The sequence below is a fragment of the Phoenix dactylifera genome, chromosome 3 (assembly GCF_009389715.1).
Source record: "Phoenix dactylifera cultivar Barhee BC4 chromosome 3, palm_55x_up_171113_PBpolish2nd_filt_p, whole genome shotgun sequence".
In the NCBI taxonomy this organism is placed as follows: domain Eukaryota; kingdom Viridiplantae; phylum Streptophyta; class Magnoliopsida; order Arecales; family Arecaceae; genus Phoenix; species Phoenix dactylifera.
Window position 1 is genome coordinate 18926138 of NC_052394.1, and position 20162 is coordinate 18946299.

Sequence of the window (20162 nt, forward strand, 5' to 3'; positions counted from 1 at the left end):
TCCATCCACTTTTAGCCATTCCCATGAAAGGTTCAAAAATAATATTTGGCATGCAATCTCTTCTACTATTTTATTTTATCTATTATATAGAACGTATTGCAATATGAATAACTCGAATGCATGAATGTTGTATAAAGTTTGGCAAAGGATGGGCTATTGGCTCACAAATTGTTAGCCCTAAAAACTAATAGCGAGCCCTCCAGGGACCATTAGGGTTTAAGAGAATGGCCATGGAAGAAAGAATCTGGTAACGTTGAGAGGAGATACAGAAGGATGGTTCTGTTAACTTTTTGAAAAACTAAAGAACTGGGATATAATATTCTTATTTGTAGGGTTTAAATGGAAAAAAGACCCCTAACGCATGATTAAGCTGGTCCAGGCATGCCTTCATAATTATTTTAAGTATCATTGTAATATCCACTCGTAGAATTTGAATATCATAGATAAGATTCTCCATTTAAGTTTGAGTTAGTCCGGCCGGACGCCGTAAGATCTATTGCAATGAACAACACCCTTTAAAATTTAAATATTGCATGTAGGTACTCCATGAATCTTAAAACATATGCTTGACAGAGCTCGATTTCAGTAAGAAAATGAGCCCTAAGAGGAGGTTTATGCTCCCTGAACAACAGCTATAATCCCCCCTTTTTTCGGGTAGATATAATGCTATCCATCCATGCTGGGATAATAACCAACATACCTCCCTTATTCTCTCCGCTCTCTCATAACTATTAGAAAGAGTGCAGAAGAAGCTATATTAATCATTTGTTATGAGTAGGCGTTTTCTTGCCAACATATGAAGCATTCACAGACTGAGACACAGCCAAAAGGATCAGGAAGAATTCCAAAATATTAAAATAAGTTATGAATTGATGTGTGATTGCCATAGATTTACAGGTGCAGTAGCTCTTTGATTCCAAGATGATGCTTCCAATTAAACAACGTGTAGAAATCCCGCCATCATCAAAAGGCTGCTAAAATCTTGGGTACCAGAACATGCCCTTGATACCTTCAGGATCAGCTTCAAATCCTAAATTTCTATAGAAATCAACAACTGCAAATGATGCAAACAAGACCCTATTAAACTTCAATCATTTAAAATATGGTCAGACAAATACAATAACATCGCAAAATATTCCATAAATGTAGTATTAAATATAGATATTGCTCATTTATTTAATGAGTGCTCAAGGCAGACAGACAAACTCATCTGTGGAAAATGTAAAGTAACCTCAATAACTTATTTTCTTTTCCGTTGCAGCTACCAGTTGCTTGCTGGACCTTTAAAAACTTGTATCTTTTTTTTTCCTGAGAAATACGGTGGGTTCCCCACCATAGGACTCGAAATTAGACCCTGTGAAACTCCCTCTTTTTAAGAGAGGGGAGCAGATCAACTGAACTCCAACGGGGTGGCTTTAAAACTTATGTGCTTATATTTGTTAACTAGTTTTTTTTCTATAGTTGTTCAGATTGCTAGATAGATAATTATATCTTTCTTCCACAGTTGTCAGCAACAGCATGTTGCATCATCTTATTAGCCAAGAATGCAGATTACCTGCTAATGATCAATGTTGTGTATAAATGAGACCAAACTTGAAAAACAATTTTCATCTTTTCAGCCCAATAAACTAGTGGTTTTTAGCATTGGAGATCCAAGGAAATTCTGCTGCTTGCTTATGTTAGTGCAAGTGGGGAAACTTATGGTTTGACTAAAATTAACTTGATAAAGTGAAATGATCACTACAGGTGTAGCATCTGTACCTTTACTGTCTGCAAATAATGTTATATTGCCAATGTCTCTTTGTAGTAATGCCCGGATTAGCTGTTCCACGAGTGCCTTACCAAGACCCTGGCCCTGAAAAGCATCACAAATTCCTAAGCTATGTGTAATTTTACAAAGTTTTTTCCTCCATTGTAAACAAGCTGATCTGTCTGCCAAAACTAATATAAGCTGGTAAGACTAAGTTTTGCAGAAAAAGCGAAACGAGCAAGTTTAGCATGAAATTTTGCTCACCCATTCCATTCTGATAGCTACCTGATAAGAAGGATCAACAAGGACATCCCATATTGTAGCATTGAAGGCATGGTCAGAAGTAGCACGAGCCATGCCAATTAGTTGCTTCCGCTCATTCCCCTCTGTCAAATAACTTCTCCAAGTACACTAAGATGTTCATCATTTAATTATATGAATCTCAGCTGCAAATTGTTTTAAAGTATAAAAACAAGCATGGCATATCAGCTCAAACTAACAGAAACACAAAAAAATTGCCCAGAAGAAAATACAACTACCTGGGCCTGGAGATCTACTTATTAAGTGAAGTGTGGCAACCAAGTAGCTATTTCTTAAAGATGCTGCTACTTTTGTTAGTGGTCTTCGAGGCCATCCTACCTGTCAAATCCATGTTATCATTATAAAAACAATTATGCACAATTTAATACAAATAACTGTTTAAGCAGGATTTTTTTTTTAAAGAATGTAATTAAATCTGCAGAAATCAAAACAATTGTTATCTACTGAATTGTAAGCGTGAGTCAGAATATTTTTAATGCATTGTTCAGATTCCAAGTTTTAGAAGGACGAAATCATCTTTCCTTTATAATATATTCTCTTCCTGAAGTTTTAAAACTATCAAAATTTGCACCCAAATACCTGTCAGGCAATGATGCCAAACAAGTTATAGTTAAATTGTATATATATAAAAAAAAGAAGTTGCATTTGAATAAAAGAATTTCTTTGAAATAGTAAAATCTTGATTTCTTGTTTCAGAATAACAGCAGACTCTGTTCCATCAACTGAATATTTTTCTTCTTTTCTTTCATGTCTGTAGTTTTGCTGGGGGGTGTGTTTTCTTAGGCACCTACAATGAGGTCTGCACAAGGGGCCTCCTCCCTGATCAACCCCCACCCCACCACCCGCAGGCGCATGAAAAGAAACAAACCAAAAAGAAAATAAAAAGGAAAAGGAGAGTTCCTAGTCAAGGAAAGCTGGTATATGCCAAATATTTTCCCAAAGTTTATTTTCATTATACTTTGCATACTTGAAGCTATGGTTGTTCATACTTGACATAATATTATTATGCATCAATTCTTATAGGTCATCTCTTAAATATTGCGCAAGGGGCCTCCTCCCTGATCAACCCCAACCCCACCACCCGCAAGCACATGAAAAGAAACAAACAAACAAAAAAAAAGAAAATAAAAAGGAAGAGGAGAGTTCCTAGTCAAGGCAAGCTGGTATATGCCAAATATGTTCCCAAACTTTATTTTCATTATCCTTTGCATACTTGAAGCTATGGTTGTTCGTACTTCACAGTTCACATAATATTATTATGCATCAATTCTTATAGCTTATCTCTTAAATATCAAATATACACTGCAGATGAGTCGCCCTTGCATCTCTCTGAAAAAAGGACCCTTACATCCTTGATGGAATATCATTGATTAACTAGTGGCTCCTCATATTTTTCCAATTCCAAACTATAAATAAAGATGTTTACTTTCAAATTTAATCGACTTGCGACTTATTTTCAATTACATCATGCAGGATCATTGCAGAGGTCATAGGGTCAGTGTTGCATCATCTGGAGCATCTACATGACCTCTTCAAGTGCTTCTTCCCATGCATTACACATTATCATTTCACCTGTCTCTTATTTGTGCTATTTGTTTCCTTACCACATCTCTAAAGAATTTATTTAAGTTAGGTTTTCTGGTGATGTGTCATTTTTTGTACTTCTTCAGACTGTACAAGAGCAAGAATTTCTTCTTGGTTTCTTTTGGTTCTTTTGGTTTTAGCGGCTTCCAACAACATCCTCGCTAGGTGCCCCAGTGCCCCTCATATAACATCTCATCATCTAGTCATAATATCTCGTCATCCCCTCCTAACAAGGTAATCTTCAAATCAGATCCTCATGGAAAAGACCCTCCTTAACTTAATCTATTTCTGTTTGATTCCCAATGATTTTTCTCTTGCTCAGATCTTTGTGTAGTGATTGTGTGTTAATTTGCATGTCTTTGTGGTTTGCTCAGTTTTGCTAGTTACACATGGAACCTTAAATAAGTGGTAAACAGAGGATTGCTGTTTTTATTTCGCCCAGGGGGGGGGTTGGACAGAGTGAGCGACCGAGAGAGAGAGAGAGAGAGAGAGAGAGATGGAAGGAGGGAAATTATGCATGAAAAATAACCAAGAAAATGATTATAACAAAAATAAAAGAAAATGATTTTCTTAAAAAGTACTTTGATAAACAAAACAGGAGTCATTTTGTAAACTTCCTTAGCAAGTAATCTTTGACAAAAGAATAACTATTTGATGCCATTTTACAGTTCAATAAAGATATTATTGCAAGGAACTCGTGCTTGATTCTCAATATTTTCCAATGGATACATATGGCTAAAGGTTCTAATCTCTGTCCTTCATCGCACTCAATCATGTAAGTCATGAGTCACAAATACTATATATCTGTGTTAAAACATTCGAAAGTCAATTGTCAACAAGTAAATAATCACCTTATCGCATAAAGCTTGGAGTTCATAAACATCAACATCTCCGGATGAAGAAAAGATTATTTGCTCAAATGTTCCATCAGGTTGAGTCCTTTCTAGAAGTACTATCTCCTGTGGCAAGGGTTCTTCCTCTTCCATTAATGTTGGTGGTGGCTCAGTAATCTGTGTAGAGTTGTTGTTATTCTTCAAGAAACTGCATGACCACATAAATCATGTTTGTTAATGCTTGTTAATCCATGAAGAAAAAGAAAACGAACAATGAATCCCATGTCTTTCTCGAGACAGTTTCTATACATAGATACCCAGTAAGAACTCAAAAGAAACAAATAAACAATTAAATTTAGAGCTCAAAAGAACTTAAACATGATTTTATTGGTTTAGATGAAGCTTATTAGGTTCCTAAAGAAATAATCCCATGGGTAATGGTGAAATTAAGGCATCATCAGATGGGCCACATTGTCTTGCTAAAGACGTGTAAGAAGTGGACAATCTACTTACAGATAGATTGAGAAGTTTACAGTGCCAATATGTTATCTGCTGTCATCAGGGGTCAATTTAATTGTCCAACTTTCAACACTGTTTCAGATGCAGTAGCTATCAATCTCCATGAAGAGAAAACTTGGCGCATGTTAATTTCAGTTGATAGATTGTTGACTGATCAGACAAGCAAGGAAGAACATAGTATTGGGGTTATAGAAGTTCTAAAGAATAAAATTTCTATATATTGATCGCACCAAAATGGAGTATGCTGTTTGCAACTTTTGTGGATTTGAAAGATAATTTGGATACATATCTAGAAATGAACAATAAAATTTGTCATAATGACGCTTTTGCCAAGTAGGATCCATTATATAGATGGTTGAAAAGATAGACATCTGTCTTCAATCACATTAGAGCAAGGTGAATGAAATTAAGAAGCCTTCAGAGTGTAATGAGATCATTGTATGCTAGTAGGACTTAAAAAAAATATATGTGACATTATTATAGGACCAACACTATCATATGAACCAAAAGGTTTTAATGAAGGAACATATAGCACAGAATCGTATAGCAATGAAGGATATTAACATGGACAAGTGATAAGCTATCAGAGGTTCAGTTTAAAAGATTGATATATAGAGTAAGCTTATAACTGGGACAAGGAGAGGCTTAAGTGCAAAAAACATTTAGTGTTGTTTGGAAGTGCGCAATTTAGGGAAAAAAACAGCCATAGTGAGGAGGAAGGCCGGAAATACCTCGAGATACTTGTTTTAGACCCTCTGGCAGATGCCTCGGACAAGAAGATCATTTAATAAAATAATAACCAAGGAGAAATATAGCATATATTAAGCTTCCTCTACTGCAGTAGTCAGGACAGTGATGAAAATACACTACCTAGCAGTTCTTTATTCAAATGAGGAGAAACAAATCTTAAAGAGCTCTTGGATAGGATCTCTGCATGTTTTATTCATGAACTTGATCGCAAAAAAACCTTGCTGATGCCAATCGAGGTTAGTAAAGAGAGTAACTTGTTTTTTTAGCACATTAACCTAAATGTCTTTTTCCAAATATCCAACTGGACAAAGGGCAAATCTCTTGGAAGTGGTCATTACACCACAAAAGAATGCAGGCAAATCAGAATATCAAATTCTAATGGAATTCTAACAAAAACCTGTAAAGCATCGTACATCGGCAAGTCAGAAAGCAAAGCCAAGTTCCAGTACGTGAATCACAAAAAATATTTTTTAGTGAAGTATCATTCTCGTTGCTGGAGTTATAAAGTAATCTTTACATCATTGATGTTAATGTGCATTTTCAGTTACCTAGATCTGATGGAATCCCAAAAGCTAGCTCTCAAAGGAAAAACATTCACTCTTCTTTTTGCTGCAAAAAAAAAAAGTGTGAGCATTATTATTACTTGGTTCCCACCTAACTCAACTGACTTATCTGATTGTATGATGCCTCTGATAGCACTAACAAAACAAATTCGCATTTAAGGGGAATTGTGAAACAATCTAATGTTTTGACCAAGGTTTGCGATCTCAGACCATACCATCCAGTACAGAGCATACCGTACTGCACCAGTAGGATATCAAGACTCGGTACACCCTCTATTTCGAGTGTCAGTATAGAGGTATGAAAGTACCAAAACTTGATATGTGGTGTACCAGGTGGGCACTTGTACGGGATCTAGTATCGAGATGGCAAACCTTTGTTTTGACCACTTTTTCTTTTTTGAGAACAGCAATGGGATCACCACCTTTGGAGTTTGAACTCAGAACTTCTCCCCATACAAGTGCTAAGGAGAGTGGTTCAAACCGGTGGACCCAAGTCCTATTAGAAATGTTTTGAAGAAATTGAGAATGCATGAAAATAAGATAATGGTATTGTGTCAAGATGGTATGTCCAATGAAAGTATCATCCTACGACCGATATCCAGCATTAAATGGCTAAAGAAATTGATAGAAAAAAAAAAATCAGACAAAACATAGTGCTAAGACATGTATAAAATAAAAAAAGGAGATACAAGGGGCACATTCCACTTTTACCATGATGATCACAAGATAGGAGTATCAAACTTGCATACATGCTTCATGGATACAAAAATATGATTATGGGACAGCCTAAATGTTCCTAAGGATAACTAAAACAATGAAAAAAAAATGTGCAATGGGAAATACACATCATTAATCCACTTTGTCCATTGTACCACAAACTGTAAAGACAAATTGTCCATAATTAAAATGGTTTGAATGCTTTTGGAATCTTTCTTGCAACAAATATGTTTGTTTTTGTCGAAGATTAGTTCATCTTTTGATCCTTTGATGCATAGGTAACAAGACTCCAAAATATTTTTTAACTTTTATATCTAAATGACATGAGTAGTGACAAATGATTTGAATCATCAATTTGAATATGCAGCATAATAACATAAATTATGCTTTAGGAGCATTAAAACTATATCCTATGCATACGTACATACAAGTATTTACATATACACATGTATGTACATAAGACAATGCATCTATGTCTATAAGGAGACAATTGGAAAAATGATAAAAATAGAGAAGGAAGTTGTATTTTTATCATAGACGTAGTGACATAGATATATGTAGATAATACATATAAGTATACTAAATTGTGGTCATATATTTTGAAATTAAAAAAGAAGAAAAAGAGGTGAATAATCATGTTGGTCCTTAGGAAAAACGTATCAAATCCAGTCAAATGCATTCCCGTATTCAAAAAAATGATTCCTCCATTACTTAACCATCTGAGTCCACTTTTCTAAAAGAAAAATAGTAATAATAACAAAAACCTATGGTTGCCCTGCAAATTCTTATATATGTATTAATCGCTTCGCACTATATTCTAATTGCACATGATGAGATTACAAAATTGAATACAGCTGACCTACTTCATTGCCTTAGAAGTAGAAGACGCTTACCTGGCATTAGCCCAAAGAATACATTTGAAGGAGGAAGAGATCGATTTGGAACTTGAAAATGGCAAGCAAGGAAATGAATATGGTACCTATGAAAGATTAAATATGTGAATGACAGCGGATTAGAGCATGCCCCATGGCCAAAGATCCAAGTTTAACACAACAATAAAAATCTCTAAATAAACATATATATGTTGATAGATCATCTAAAACCAAACAACTCTAGCAGTTACTGAAAGTGATATGAGCACTTCGTTTCTCATTCTTCAGCTTTCAGCTCATATTTCTCACATCCAGTTACCTTACACAGTGTGAAAGGTACTGATATGAATCCTGTGCTGCTTTTAGAATACATCTTTTTTTTCCTAAGATATAATAAATATATATAAACTGAGTGTTGAACGTTAGACTGATGACAAGTACTACAAAAAATAAACTAGCCATTTCTAACAGCTAAACAAACTAAGCAGTTCTAATTATGGCGCAATTGTTATCATAGAATTCGGACACATTAGAACTCTTGGCATACTCAATTCAAATTGAGTGACATTATTTGAAAAATTATATGTGTAACAACCTAAGACCTCACCCAAAATGGCTAGCCGGAAGGTATTATTTGGGTTCCTTGATCCTGTATAAGTACCCAAGATCTACCCAGCAAATAACCGATGTGGGACTAAACACACACCCGCACGGGTCCTCACATACTCCCCCTGTTCAAGCCCTGACGTCCTCGTCAGGCTAAGGGTTCAAATCTAATCACAAATACCACGATTGGCCCGTGGTCAGCCCCAATGGATCCGTGCTGCAGTGTCTCCTAGTCCACATAGGTTATGGGCCGGATCCGCTCTGATACCATTTGTAACAACCCAGGACCTCACCCAAAATGGCTAGCCGGAAGGTATTATTTGGATTCCTTGATCCTGTATAAGTACCCAAGATCTACCCAGGAATAACCGATGTGGGACTAAACACACGCCCGCACGGGTCCTCACATACTCCTCCCGTTCAAGCCCTGACGTTCTTGTCAGGCTAAGGGTTCAAATCCATTCAAATCTAATCACAAACACCACGATCGGTCCGTGATCAACCCCAATGGATCTGTGCTGCAGTGTCCCCTTTTTAAAAGGGGTGCAACACGAGGACTTCCCAGGGGGCCACCCATCCTATTACTACTCTCGCCCAAGCACGCTTAACTGCGGAGTTCTGATGGGATCCGGTGCATTAGTGCTGGTATGATCGCACCCAGGACCTCAGGACCTCATCCAAAATGGCTAGCCGGAAGGTATTATTTGGGTTCTTTGATCCTGTATAAGTACCCAAGATCTATCCAGCAAATAACCGATGTGGGACTAAACACACACCCGCACGGGTCCTTACAATATGCATCATCAAAATGAAGGCTTTTGATGAGCATGGAGTATCAACCAAGCCAGTGAAAAGGTCATAATAGTATGTGTTACTATCATTATGACAGAATCTATAAGGGAACTGCTTTCAGAATTTATAACACAGATACGCATGAAGAGTTAGAACAGCTTGTTGAAGACCTTATTCTGTAGGGTTTAATTGAAATCCACTGAATTGAAGTTTCAGTTTAGTTATTTCAAAGAATGTGAAAGCAGAGATTGTAGGCTTTTTGGTGTCCATCACTGGGCTAGAAATTTGAGAGGTAACCATTAGCGGGGCAAGAAAGAGTATAATACAGCACATAGGGAGGGCATCACCAAGATAAAATACCGAGGTGCATATGTAGTACAAGTCTAGCCAAACTGACTAGATAATGAAATGCTTGTCTGGAGACTGTATGAACATGTGTAGATAAGAAGAAGAAAAAAAAGAATTCAATGTGGCCACATTACAACGAAAATTTGAGGCAAAGAAGCCAACTTAAGATAGCATAGTTAAAAGCTATAAGCAAAAGCCTAAAGGTGAGATCGAACTAGTTCCATAGCCTTTGTCTTAAACCCCTAATGAGCTAACATTTCGCATTTTCTCCTCGAGTTTTACACACGGCACATAGATGGAAGAATTGTTTGACCATGGATAGGAAGAATTGTTCGAGTTTTCTGTTTATATCATGCTTTGTAACAAGAATACTGGGCCCAAAATAAAACTTCTCCACTTTTTACAATTCTGTATGTGCGATTAAACAAAATTATTAATTTGTATGACAAATTCCTACTAGGGCATCCAAATATGCTAGAAGTTACAGTAATATAATCTACGCCAGATTCATCAAATAAAACCGACCAAGTTAAAGGTTGATTTGAAGCAGCAGCAAGGTAGAAGCAAGCAAGAAAACATCCAATTTCACCCAAGATTTCCCGACGGATTCTTTTAAATTCCTTCCAAGGTACTAAAATCGACGTTTTTTTCTTTTACCGGAGGATAAACAAGCACATCGAAAAGAAAAACTCAAAACAAAGGGCAAAAATACGATCTTTGTTCCCATTTAATGAACTCGCAAACTTACGGAGACGATGAGGCAACCGATGCGCTGGAGAGCATCTTTCTTTTCCCTAATCCCTCTCGAACCTAAGCCTTGGCGCCTCTCTCTCTCTCTCTCTCTCTCTCTCTCTGCTGCCGCTTATTGGAAAGAGTGGAACAGAAGAGATAAGGCTTTTGGCCTGGGAGCAGAAGCCCCCTTGACGATGGTGACAATCCGACGGTGCGATCAAATGGTTACATGGACGTAGAATTGGATGTAGCTAAGAACGGTGCGCTTGATTGAACCTGGTTTGATTCACTCGATTCGAAATTGAATTCAAGTCTGGCAGTTGAGATCAAGCTTGACGTAACCGTCGAATAAAAAAAATAGGAGATCAAGCTTGATGTGTTTTTGATGAGTTTGTTACCGATCAAAGCTCGAGCCTATCTTGAATGGCTTGATAATCTCTATTGGGCTGAAATCAATTCGAACTTGTCTTCTGCTGGAGTCGAAATCGATGCCAACTTATACCAACCTCAGTTCAAGCAGGGTTCATGCTTGGGTTAATGGTTCCTCATATGCTTACTAAGCCAAATGTGAATCATTGAATTGAGTTTAAAAGGAATTAATTATATATTAGCTATAATATACTGTAACTTAGTTTATCAATTTCAAGTCCTTTTTTTTCTTATCACATGTGTTTTCCATTAAGAACATGTACTATCTATATTATGTATGCTTGTTACGTACCTGATTCTTGCCGGATGCTCCAAAGCCATTGTCGCCTCGTCCTTTACTTATGAGGGTTAGGTCAAGCAAAGCTAGTTTTATTACTTTCCTCCATACCGAATGCGGCTTTCTACAGAATTTTATATGTATTCTCAAGATCGAATAAGAAATTGTGTTTACTCACTTTAAATTGAATATCCGTTTTCCTCCTTTTCTTGCTAGAATTGGAAATTCTATATTTTACATATCCAAACAATGTCACAAGAGATTCGTCATCTTGAATGATAAAAGTTCCATCATAAACTTAAATTTGAGGGACGAGGAAAAGCACAGGACTCATACATGAGGAAGGCCAAGACAAAGGTTTGAGCAGAATATGCTCATTGATGTTGTCTAATATGTGCATAGAAATGTCCCACCGTGTGCATTGATATTGCTCAATATCTACAACAAACTTGTTTAACATTGCATGATGCTAGTACTTTATATTTTTTGTTTTATCAGGGTTTTTATTCTCTCTTATTTGTACTTCATTACTTTAAGCTATGTTTTATAATTAAAACATCTCATAATTGCTGCATAGATAAAATAAATTCGTAATAAGTCTACATGGTTCAAAATTGTTGTGTAGATAGTATTATGTATATGGGTGGTATATTCCACATTGTATTTACAATCTTATAATTAACTATATTACAACATGACGTCAGATGAATTTCGTATAATTTTTCTGAAGTTCTTGAGTAAAGAAAATGGTAAAATTTGCGCAAAATGAAGCTCTACAGCCTCTACTTGAAATGGACAAGGAAGAAGAAAATCTACTGTTATACCAAAGAAGGGCTTCAAAGGAGACTAAAGTGATTTCAAAGACTTTAGCAGATATTCCATAAATTTAAAAATTTTCTATCAACTATGCTAAATTTAGAAGACTTCAAAGGATGTTTTTTAAAAATATAATAACTATCATAAAATAAAAAAGCATAAAATATATTATTTGTGACTATCTAGAAAAATTCTTCTCTGATGTTGGAACAGCATCGGCGAACTGGCTGAATCTACAGACCAAATATATTTTCTGTAAAACTAATAGAGTTGCGGACTGAGTGGCTGGTTATGTAGCCAATCACTTTGGAGATGAGAAATTGCTCCTGGCACTCCGAGGTATTTTGTTTTTTGATTTTATTAGGTGTATCGATGCTTGTCAGGTATGGTCCACCCACCATAAAAAAAAAAAAAAAAAAAATCGCTCGATCTATCATCAAATTGCTTCCCTCATCAAGTATGGTACCAAACTTCTCCATATGAACGTGTCACTCAGCCGTTGGTTCTTAACATGCAACCAACCCCACTTTCAACCAATTATTGTGACTCCATGGGGCCCCAAGCATTCCTCCCAGAATCTCGAGAGAGGCAAAGGAACAGCGGTCACGGTCGGGAGAGCGGGACCGTACTTGCGTCGTTGCAAGGCTTTTTGGATATTATAACGTCAAAAACAGCCCACAAAGAAAGGAAAGAAGCGCTGTCGATGATTACTTCCTTATCGAGTTCCGTGTTACAACTGTCGCATCATTCCACTTCCTTATATTCCTTCCCATTCGGCACATCCCATCGAAGGACCGCTTTCAATTGCAAAATTACAGGCTAGCCATTCAATTATGCAGTCAAAAAGCTTGGGCTTTGCTTCATTTAATAGGAAGGGAAAGCAAACTTTTGAGTGCAAGGTTGCATTCCAATATATGAATATTAGAAAAGGAGAAAAGGAAATATAGTTTGATGTAAAACTTTGTGGAAACAAAAATGGTAACCGCATCCCGTTTTGGAAAGAACATGGCATCGTGGTGAACCCCACATTTGTTAAAAGTGTTTCGTTTCTTTTCTTATAATGGAGAGATCCAATAAAAAATCTAAGGTTTCATGAAGCCATATAATTAGTCTTAGTTTAATTAGATCATGAATAATGTTGAACTAGCATTAGAAATCAGAAGAGATTCCACAAAATTTTGGTTAGCATCAACATCTTGCAAGTTTATCTTATAAAACTCTCTCCACTCAAACATGTGACTTGTTACCATTATAAATATAGGAATCCTGATGTTTCTTTATAATGTGTGAGAGTTATGTTATATTAGCATTTTTTTTTTATTATTTCTTGAATCAAGTCTTCCATGTTGGGCTGAACTTATATTGAAAAAGTTTAGCAAGGAAATCCATGGCAATAATTATAGGTTTGTCCTAAAAGCAATTTCTTATTTTTATTATTTATTGGGGTCATTTTGAATTAAAGAAAGTAGTGGTTCACCTATCCATTTATGCACAGGTCTAGTGGACCATAGATTACATTTGCACAGTTCCAATGATTTTTAGGATAAACTATATGCAGAGTGCTCAATTAGTTGCTAAAATGTTAGTTGCAATGATGTCGAACCATATCAAATCGTAGTGGTTCTGTACTTTAGCTAATGAATTAAACTCTTGAATGCAATAGACTTGGCCAAATTTTATATAGAAACTCTTAAAAATTTCTAGGCACTCTCATGTAGCCCACAAAACTTGAATATTACAGATTTTATACTTTCTTGTAATAGTTTATAGGCATGAAGTTTACTAATGAGTATGGATTCAATAAAATTGCTTCGTCTATCCCTGTTGTAATCAACAATCTTAATGATTATATTCCATTGCACATAAAGCATTCTTATGTAACAACAAAAAATAGAAGTCAGATTATCAACTGATTGCAAGCTTAATATATTGGAAACCAATATTGATTCTTCATAAAACCCAAAAAGTGGAGTTTTGGGGAAAAAAAACCCCTTCATAACGAACTCTATATTCTCAAAATGTTAGTTGATACTTAGTGCGTAATTACTAAATGGAATGAAAGCTAGCTTGCACCCCATAAGAGATCTATAGTAGCTAGGTCACTTCCAATCACCTACTTACCCACTACCTTAATAAAGATAACATAGCTGAATGTTTACATTAAATCCAGCAAAGTCATATCCAACTTCAAGTCTTCAATCATCCATCTTAGTTTAATTATAAAATAGCTTACATTATCCATGCAATTCAAGTATAATCACGCTCCTTCATAATTAATTATTTTGCTTAAAAAAATATGCCTCTTTTACCATCCTTTATTATATACAAAAATAAACTTCATCTATGCATACAAGAAAACATAACTATCTTACCTTTGATTTGATTCTCCAATATATACAAACTAATTAACAATCTAAATATATCAAATTACAATTCATCGTAAAATATTACAAAGGCACCAATTAATCATACTAATCTTTCTTGAATTGCACCCATTTGTGCCATTTCAATTAGACCAAACAGAACTTATAACATTTCAATCAAAAAAAAAAAAACTTACAACATGGGGTTTTTATTCTTCTCACCATAGAATTATAAATATCTGTTTGATCAGCATACCACACTACCACCTGTACTATATAATTAATTGTTGAGATAAGAAACATCAAAAATATTACTCAAAGTAAATTCTTCATTTCAAGTTTAATGTAAAAATTTGTACATGTTTAGTTTTATATTTATTATTTATTTAAAAATAAATATTTATAAAAAAATTAATTATTTTAGATGGGATCATTAGATTGTTACATTGTACTGTTATTTTTCTACCTAACGACAAGATAATCCACCAGATTTTTCCATCAGATACGTCCCTCTCCCATCACGACACGACAGGACGATCAACCGTGGACCCACATCCATTCCACGTCACCTCAAGCGTCCAATCCATGGACACCAGCGTCGAGAAAGCGAACCGAAATGATCCGATCGTCCGTCATTCCTTCTTTCCCACTCCTACCCACCCCGTGGCTCCCACCACGCCCTCAGTGGCATAAACGCAAATAACAGTGAAAACCGAGGGTGTGTGAGAAGCCGAGCTTTCCTTCTCATGTTCACTCTCCTTTTATTACAGCTCCACTCCAGTTCTTTCTTTTCAGCTTTAGCTCTAGGAGGAGGGAGAGAGAGGGAGAGAGAGAGAGAGAGAGCAATGGGGATGGCGTCGGAGAGCGCTTTCCCTTTCTCCTCGATGAAGCTTGCGACGTCTCCGCGCTTCTGTAACTCGATCAGTAGGAGGTGATCCGTTTCCTTCTGTCATTTCTTCTTCGATCTTGCTTTTGTATTTGTCGGATGAGTTGAGGAGATCTTATCTGGTCAGATCGAATCGATCCTTTGGGATTTCTTTTTCTGCAGGGTTTTTCTTATTGGGAGCTTTAAATGTGTTACTCTTTGGTGTTTTGTTTAGGGACTTCGGAGAAGAAAATTTTGATTTTTGGATATTTTTGGCCCTTTTCCCCATTTTTGTCAAGTAACGGATTATGAAATGCGAACAAAACAGAGTTTTTTCAAGTTTATTTTCGTTCGCATTTGAGCTATAAATGCGTTCTTGTTTTATATGTATTCATTGCCTTTTGGGAACTATTTTTTCGCAAAGCTTTTTTTAGAGAAAAAAATAAAGGTATGAAATGTCAAAAGGTTTTTTTAACAAAAAACAGTATTTTTTATTTTAAAAATTACTCATAACCTAGTTTTTATTTCTATATTTGCCACTATTTATGAGGTTTGTTAGCAAAAATCTCTTGCCATCATTCTTCGAGGGCTGAAGAAGAAAACAGGGAGTGATACAGTATTAATGGCTTGATATTTAGATTTGGAAGTAAGAATGTGGTACTTGGCCTGTTTCCTATTGTAAAGATTATCACAATATGTGCAGGATATTTTCTGATGTTGTTGGGGATATAACGATTTATGTGGATGGCCAATCATTTCTGTTGCACAAGGTATACATGGATGTTTTAATGAAATTGTTCATGAATAGCTTTCTGTTTCTTCTATTTATATAGTTTACATTACCCTTTCTTTCAGATATGTGTCATTGATGCACACTCCTATGAGAATTTTGGATTCTGGTGCTTATAGTATTGTGCAGAATGCAGATACTGTTCTAAAGATTGAATATGATATGATTTAGCTATATTTGACCAGTTAATAATTGCCCACGAAATGCAATGTGTGCTGTAAGCAATGAAATGAAACAAGGGAGAAAACCACTATTATAATGATTGAAAATCTAGATTTGCAGTATGAGTCAATGTGGACATCCTTTACCATGAGAGAACAATCTTAATCAAATATAGCAAGATTGTGATTGTATATTTGAAAGCTAATTTTCCAAGAAACCACATAAATGACCATCCATTAATAAAGTTGCTTAATCTTTTCTTGTTTGATTCATAGATGGACATCTATGAGTATATCAGCAAGACAGTGGTCAAAAAATAAAGGATGCAGAGCCTAGACTTTACCAGGATCAAAACATAAAGGGCATCCATGAGTACACACACAGAGAGAGAGAGAGAGATACATAAACATATACATATACAAATACATATACATACATAAACACACTTTATCTTTTTTCATCCCTTACCTTACTCCAGACAAGAGAGCCTAGACATAATATCTGCACACTAATTAGCATTTAGTAATCTCGTGCATAGCCATATATTTATTATTTCTTCTTGGTGAAACTTCATTCATTCCGTGCAACTCACATAGAGGAAATCGGCTTTGTAACATCTGTTCTGACCTTGTTTTTTATTTTGAAGTTCCCTTTGGTTTCTCGGAGTGGAAAAATTCGCAAGATGATAGTGGAATCCAAGGACCCTGATCTTTTTAAGTTGGAGCTCTGCAATGTACCTGGGGGAGCTCCAGCATTTGAACTTGCAGCAAAATTCTGCTACGGAACAAACTTTGAAATCACTACCAGCAATGTGGCTCATCTCCAATGCATTGCTGAGTATCTAGAAATGACAGAAGATTACCAGGAGGAGAACTTGATTGCCCGTACAGAGACCTACATGAATGAGATTGTGGTGCAAAGCCTCGAGAAGTCCTTAGAAGTTTTATGTGCTTGCGAGGGTTTGCATCCCATTGTGGAGGAGCTTGGTATACTGAATAGATGTGTGGATGCAATTGCCATAAATGCTAGCAAGGAACAGCTGGTTTCTGGTTTAGCCCGCTTGGAATGTGATGCTGGATCTGGGAAGTTGAAAATGGATTGTCAGGACTGGTGGGTTGAAGATCTTTCAGTGCTAAGAATTGATCTTTATCAGCGAGTTATTGCTGCCATGAGGAGGACAGGGGTGAGATCAGATAGCATTACCACATCAATTATGCACTATGCCCAAACCTCTCTAAAAGGTATTGAAAGACGACAAGCTTGGGATTCTAGTGCTTTCGTTGGAGACAAGCAGAGAGTGATCATAGAAACACTTGTTGGTCTCTTAGCAACAGAGAAGATCACATCTGTTCCTCTGTCCTTTTTGTTTGGGATGCTAAGGATGGCAATAGAGGTGGATGCAGGTCTTGGCTGTAGGCTTGAGCTTGAAAGGAGGATTGGGTTTCAATTGGAAATGGCATCACTAGATGACCTGCTCATTCCTTCACTGCAGACAAGTGATTCAGTGTTTGATGTTGATACTGTCCATCGTATACTAGTGAATTTCCTGCAAAGGATTGAAGATGAAGCTTCTGAAGAGTCATCGCATTGTGGATATGAATCTGAAGGTCTTAAATCTCCAAATCACAGTTCAGTTCTGAAAGTGGGGAGGCTTATGGATGGGTACCTGGCAGAAATTGCACCAGATCCATGCCTGAAATTGCAAAAAATTATGGCTATCATTGAATTATTGCCAGATTATGCTCATGTAATTGATGATGGACTCTATAGAGCAATTGACATATACTTGAAGGTAACTATTTGAATCTGATTTTGCAATTACTGTGAATATAATTATACATTTCTTTCTTTTTTTCTATGGTGAATTGAAAGATACAATTATACTTTTTGTAACATCTAGGTCTCAGTGTAGCATGTTCTTGACCTGCTGCCTCATTTATTTCACCTTATTATTATTTTATTTCATGATTTTTCTTCTGATTTATTTTCTATTTAGCCTTATTTGACATGTGGCAATTAACTTCATCATGTTTTACTCAAGATGTACCCTGTAAGAATCGAGCAGTTTTTTAAATTTTGGTGAAGATATTAGTTCAATACGAAAACAGGAAAAATGAGTAGTATGGAGTTACTAAAAATTTACCTTATTCGGTTTGCTGTCTGTTATGTTTATCACTGTTTCACACATGCATGCACGCGTGCGCACAAATGCGCTTGCACATAAATACAAGCACTTATATAATGGAAGCTCAAGGTTTAAATTTAACAAAACTAATATTGTCATTACTCAATAAATTTCGATGAACTTTACAATGTAATCCAGAGGATCCAATTCTTTAAACATTTCAGAAACATTTCTTTTATCAGAATTTTTTTTTGCATAGTCTTCTTAAGTGAGAACTGTAACTTCATCTCTCAATTATCTTCCAAACAAAGGTTACCCATTATTAGTAACTTGCTTGGTTACTCAATTCACTCCAAGTTAAAATTTTGAAAGATCAGTCTGGTCTTTTTTGAGTTAATTTTTCATTATGAAAGCATGACTGTTCTATTACATGACCTCATTTTCTTGTAACGAAAATATGCGATAACTCAACATGAATTTGTACAAAATCTTTCAAGTTTCATGCTTTTTGCTTTTCCTGAGATGCTTGACCAAGCTTTTGAACTCAATCAGGCCCATCCATCCCTGACAGAGTCTGAATGCAAGAAGCTGTGCAAGCTCATTGACTGCCAGAAGCTCTCCCAGGAAGCCTCAAACCACGCCGCTCAAAATGACCGCCTTCCTGTCCAGATGGTCATCCGTGTTCTCTATTTCGAGCAGCTTCGCCTCAAGTCTGCCCTCTCAGGGAACTCCGGCGACGGGTTCTCTCAGAGGATGATCAGCAGCAGCGGGGTCCCAAGTGCTGCAGTGTCACCGAGAGACAACTATGCTTCGTTGCGAAGGGAGAACCGGGAGCTGAAGCTAGAGATATCCAGGATGCGAGTGAGGCTCAGCGAATTGGAGAAGGAACAGGCATTCATGAAGCAAGGGATGAGGGATAGTAGATCAGGGGAACATGGTAGAGCATTCTTTGCATCTCTTTCTAGGGGAATAGGCCGGATAGCAATGTTTGGCCCAGCCACTGGAAAACAGCATAAGAGCACGAAGAAGTTGCAGGCATCAGATGGAAAGAGCAGGAGGCGGCAAAGACAATCTGTCTCATAGATTGCAGTGGGGTTTTGTTGTTGTGAGAAGTTATATTTACCTTGGTTAGATTATGGAGTACACGTACAACCATGCAGTTTGTTCACTGTATGATCTTTTGAGATCTTATTAGTGCTCACAGGCATACCTGAAACCACTGTTGGTGGATAAGTTAATAATGCAAGAAGGATGTATCTGCTCTCTCTCTCTCTCTCTCTCTCTCTCTCTTTCTCTCTCTGTGCTTTTTTAATATGTACAAAGTACCATGGGGGCAGCTAGTCTCCAGAGCTCTGCAGGTTGATTCCCTTCTACAGAAAAGAGAGGGTCGGGCTTGATGGTCCTTGGATCCACATCCCAATCCAATGCGAGCATAGGTTTTAATGTTATAGACCATGTCATGGTAGCCGAGACTTAACGGGCCTTGGCAGCCAAACAATACTTATGTCATTATATATTTGGGCAGATTCAGGTTCACTGGGTCAACATGTAAAAATAAAACTATCTTTATTACATTTTAGACGGAACCCATCTGGTTCGCAGAAAAAAAATGGAGAAAACTATGAACAACGAAAAAATAAAAAATTAGAGTTTTCAGGAAAAAGAGCTAAAAAAATAGTATTTTTATAAAAATAAAATTTTTATATTTCATTAGAAAGAAAAATTCATAGACGGCATAAACAAACTATGGTTGTAAATTGATATCGTTTTTTTCTAAAAGTATTCTTATGCTATTAAAGTCCATGAATAAAATATTTTTTTAATCAAAAGTATGATAGATATTTATATATATATATTTAAAAAAAATAGGTGCTTAACCAAATACATACCATTCTAGAATGTGATGTCTTCTTATAATCAATTAAATATACCAACACGATGTTTTTTA

At 36.3% G+C, this 20162-nt stretch overlaps 2 protein-coding genes and 1 non-coding gene across 4 annotated transcripts; 1 reads left to right on the plus strand and 2 right to left on the minus strand.

The window, feature by feature from the left end:
• Window positions 1–739: 739 nt before the first annotated feature.
• Window positions 740–10546, minus strand: LOC103716703 (histone acetyltransferase TAP1). 2 transcript variants are annotated; one of them, XM_039124889.1, is made up of 8 exons: window positions 10404–10546; window positions 7931–8016; window positions 6306–6366; window positions 4507–4696; window positions 2290–2389; window positions 2036–2136; window positions 1762–1855; window positions 740–1054 (listed from the first exon to the last, which is right to left on the minus strand). In XM_039124889.1, exons 1-8 carry the CDS (start codon window positions 10436–10438, stop codon window positions 975–977), a joined length of 747 nt encoding a protein of 248 aa, XP_038980817.1. In that variant the 5' UTR covers window positions 10439–10546; the 3' UTR covers window positions 740–974. The 2 variants fall into 2 exon arrangements, with proteins under 2 accessions (XP_038980817.1, XP_038980816.1); XM_039124888.1 differs by having other exon boundaries at window positions 2287–2389.
• On the minus strand, window positions 9056–9174 carry LOC120110338. Its single transcript, XR_005511281.1, has one exon. It is a non-coding gene; the product is annotated as a 5S ribosomal RNA (ribosomal RNA).
• A 4517-nt stretch (window positions 10547–15063) lies between the features above and the next one.
• On the plus strand, window positions 15064–19487 carry LOC103716687 (BTB/POZ domain-containing protein At3g08570). Its single transcript, XM_008804789.3, has 4 exons — window positions 15064–15203; window positions 15841–15907; window positions 16736–17881; window positions 18767–19487. The coding sequence occupies exons 1-4, from the start codon at window positions 15118–15120 to the stop codon at window positions 19295–19297; spliced, it is 1830 nt and encodes a 609-aa protein (XP_008803011.2). The 5' UTR covers window positions 15064–15117; the 3' UTR covers window positions 19298–19487.
• Window positions 19488–20162: the final 675 nt, after the last annotated feature.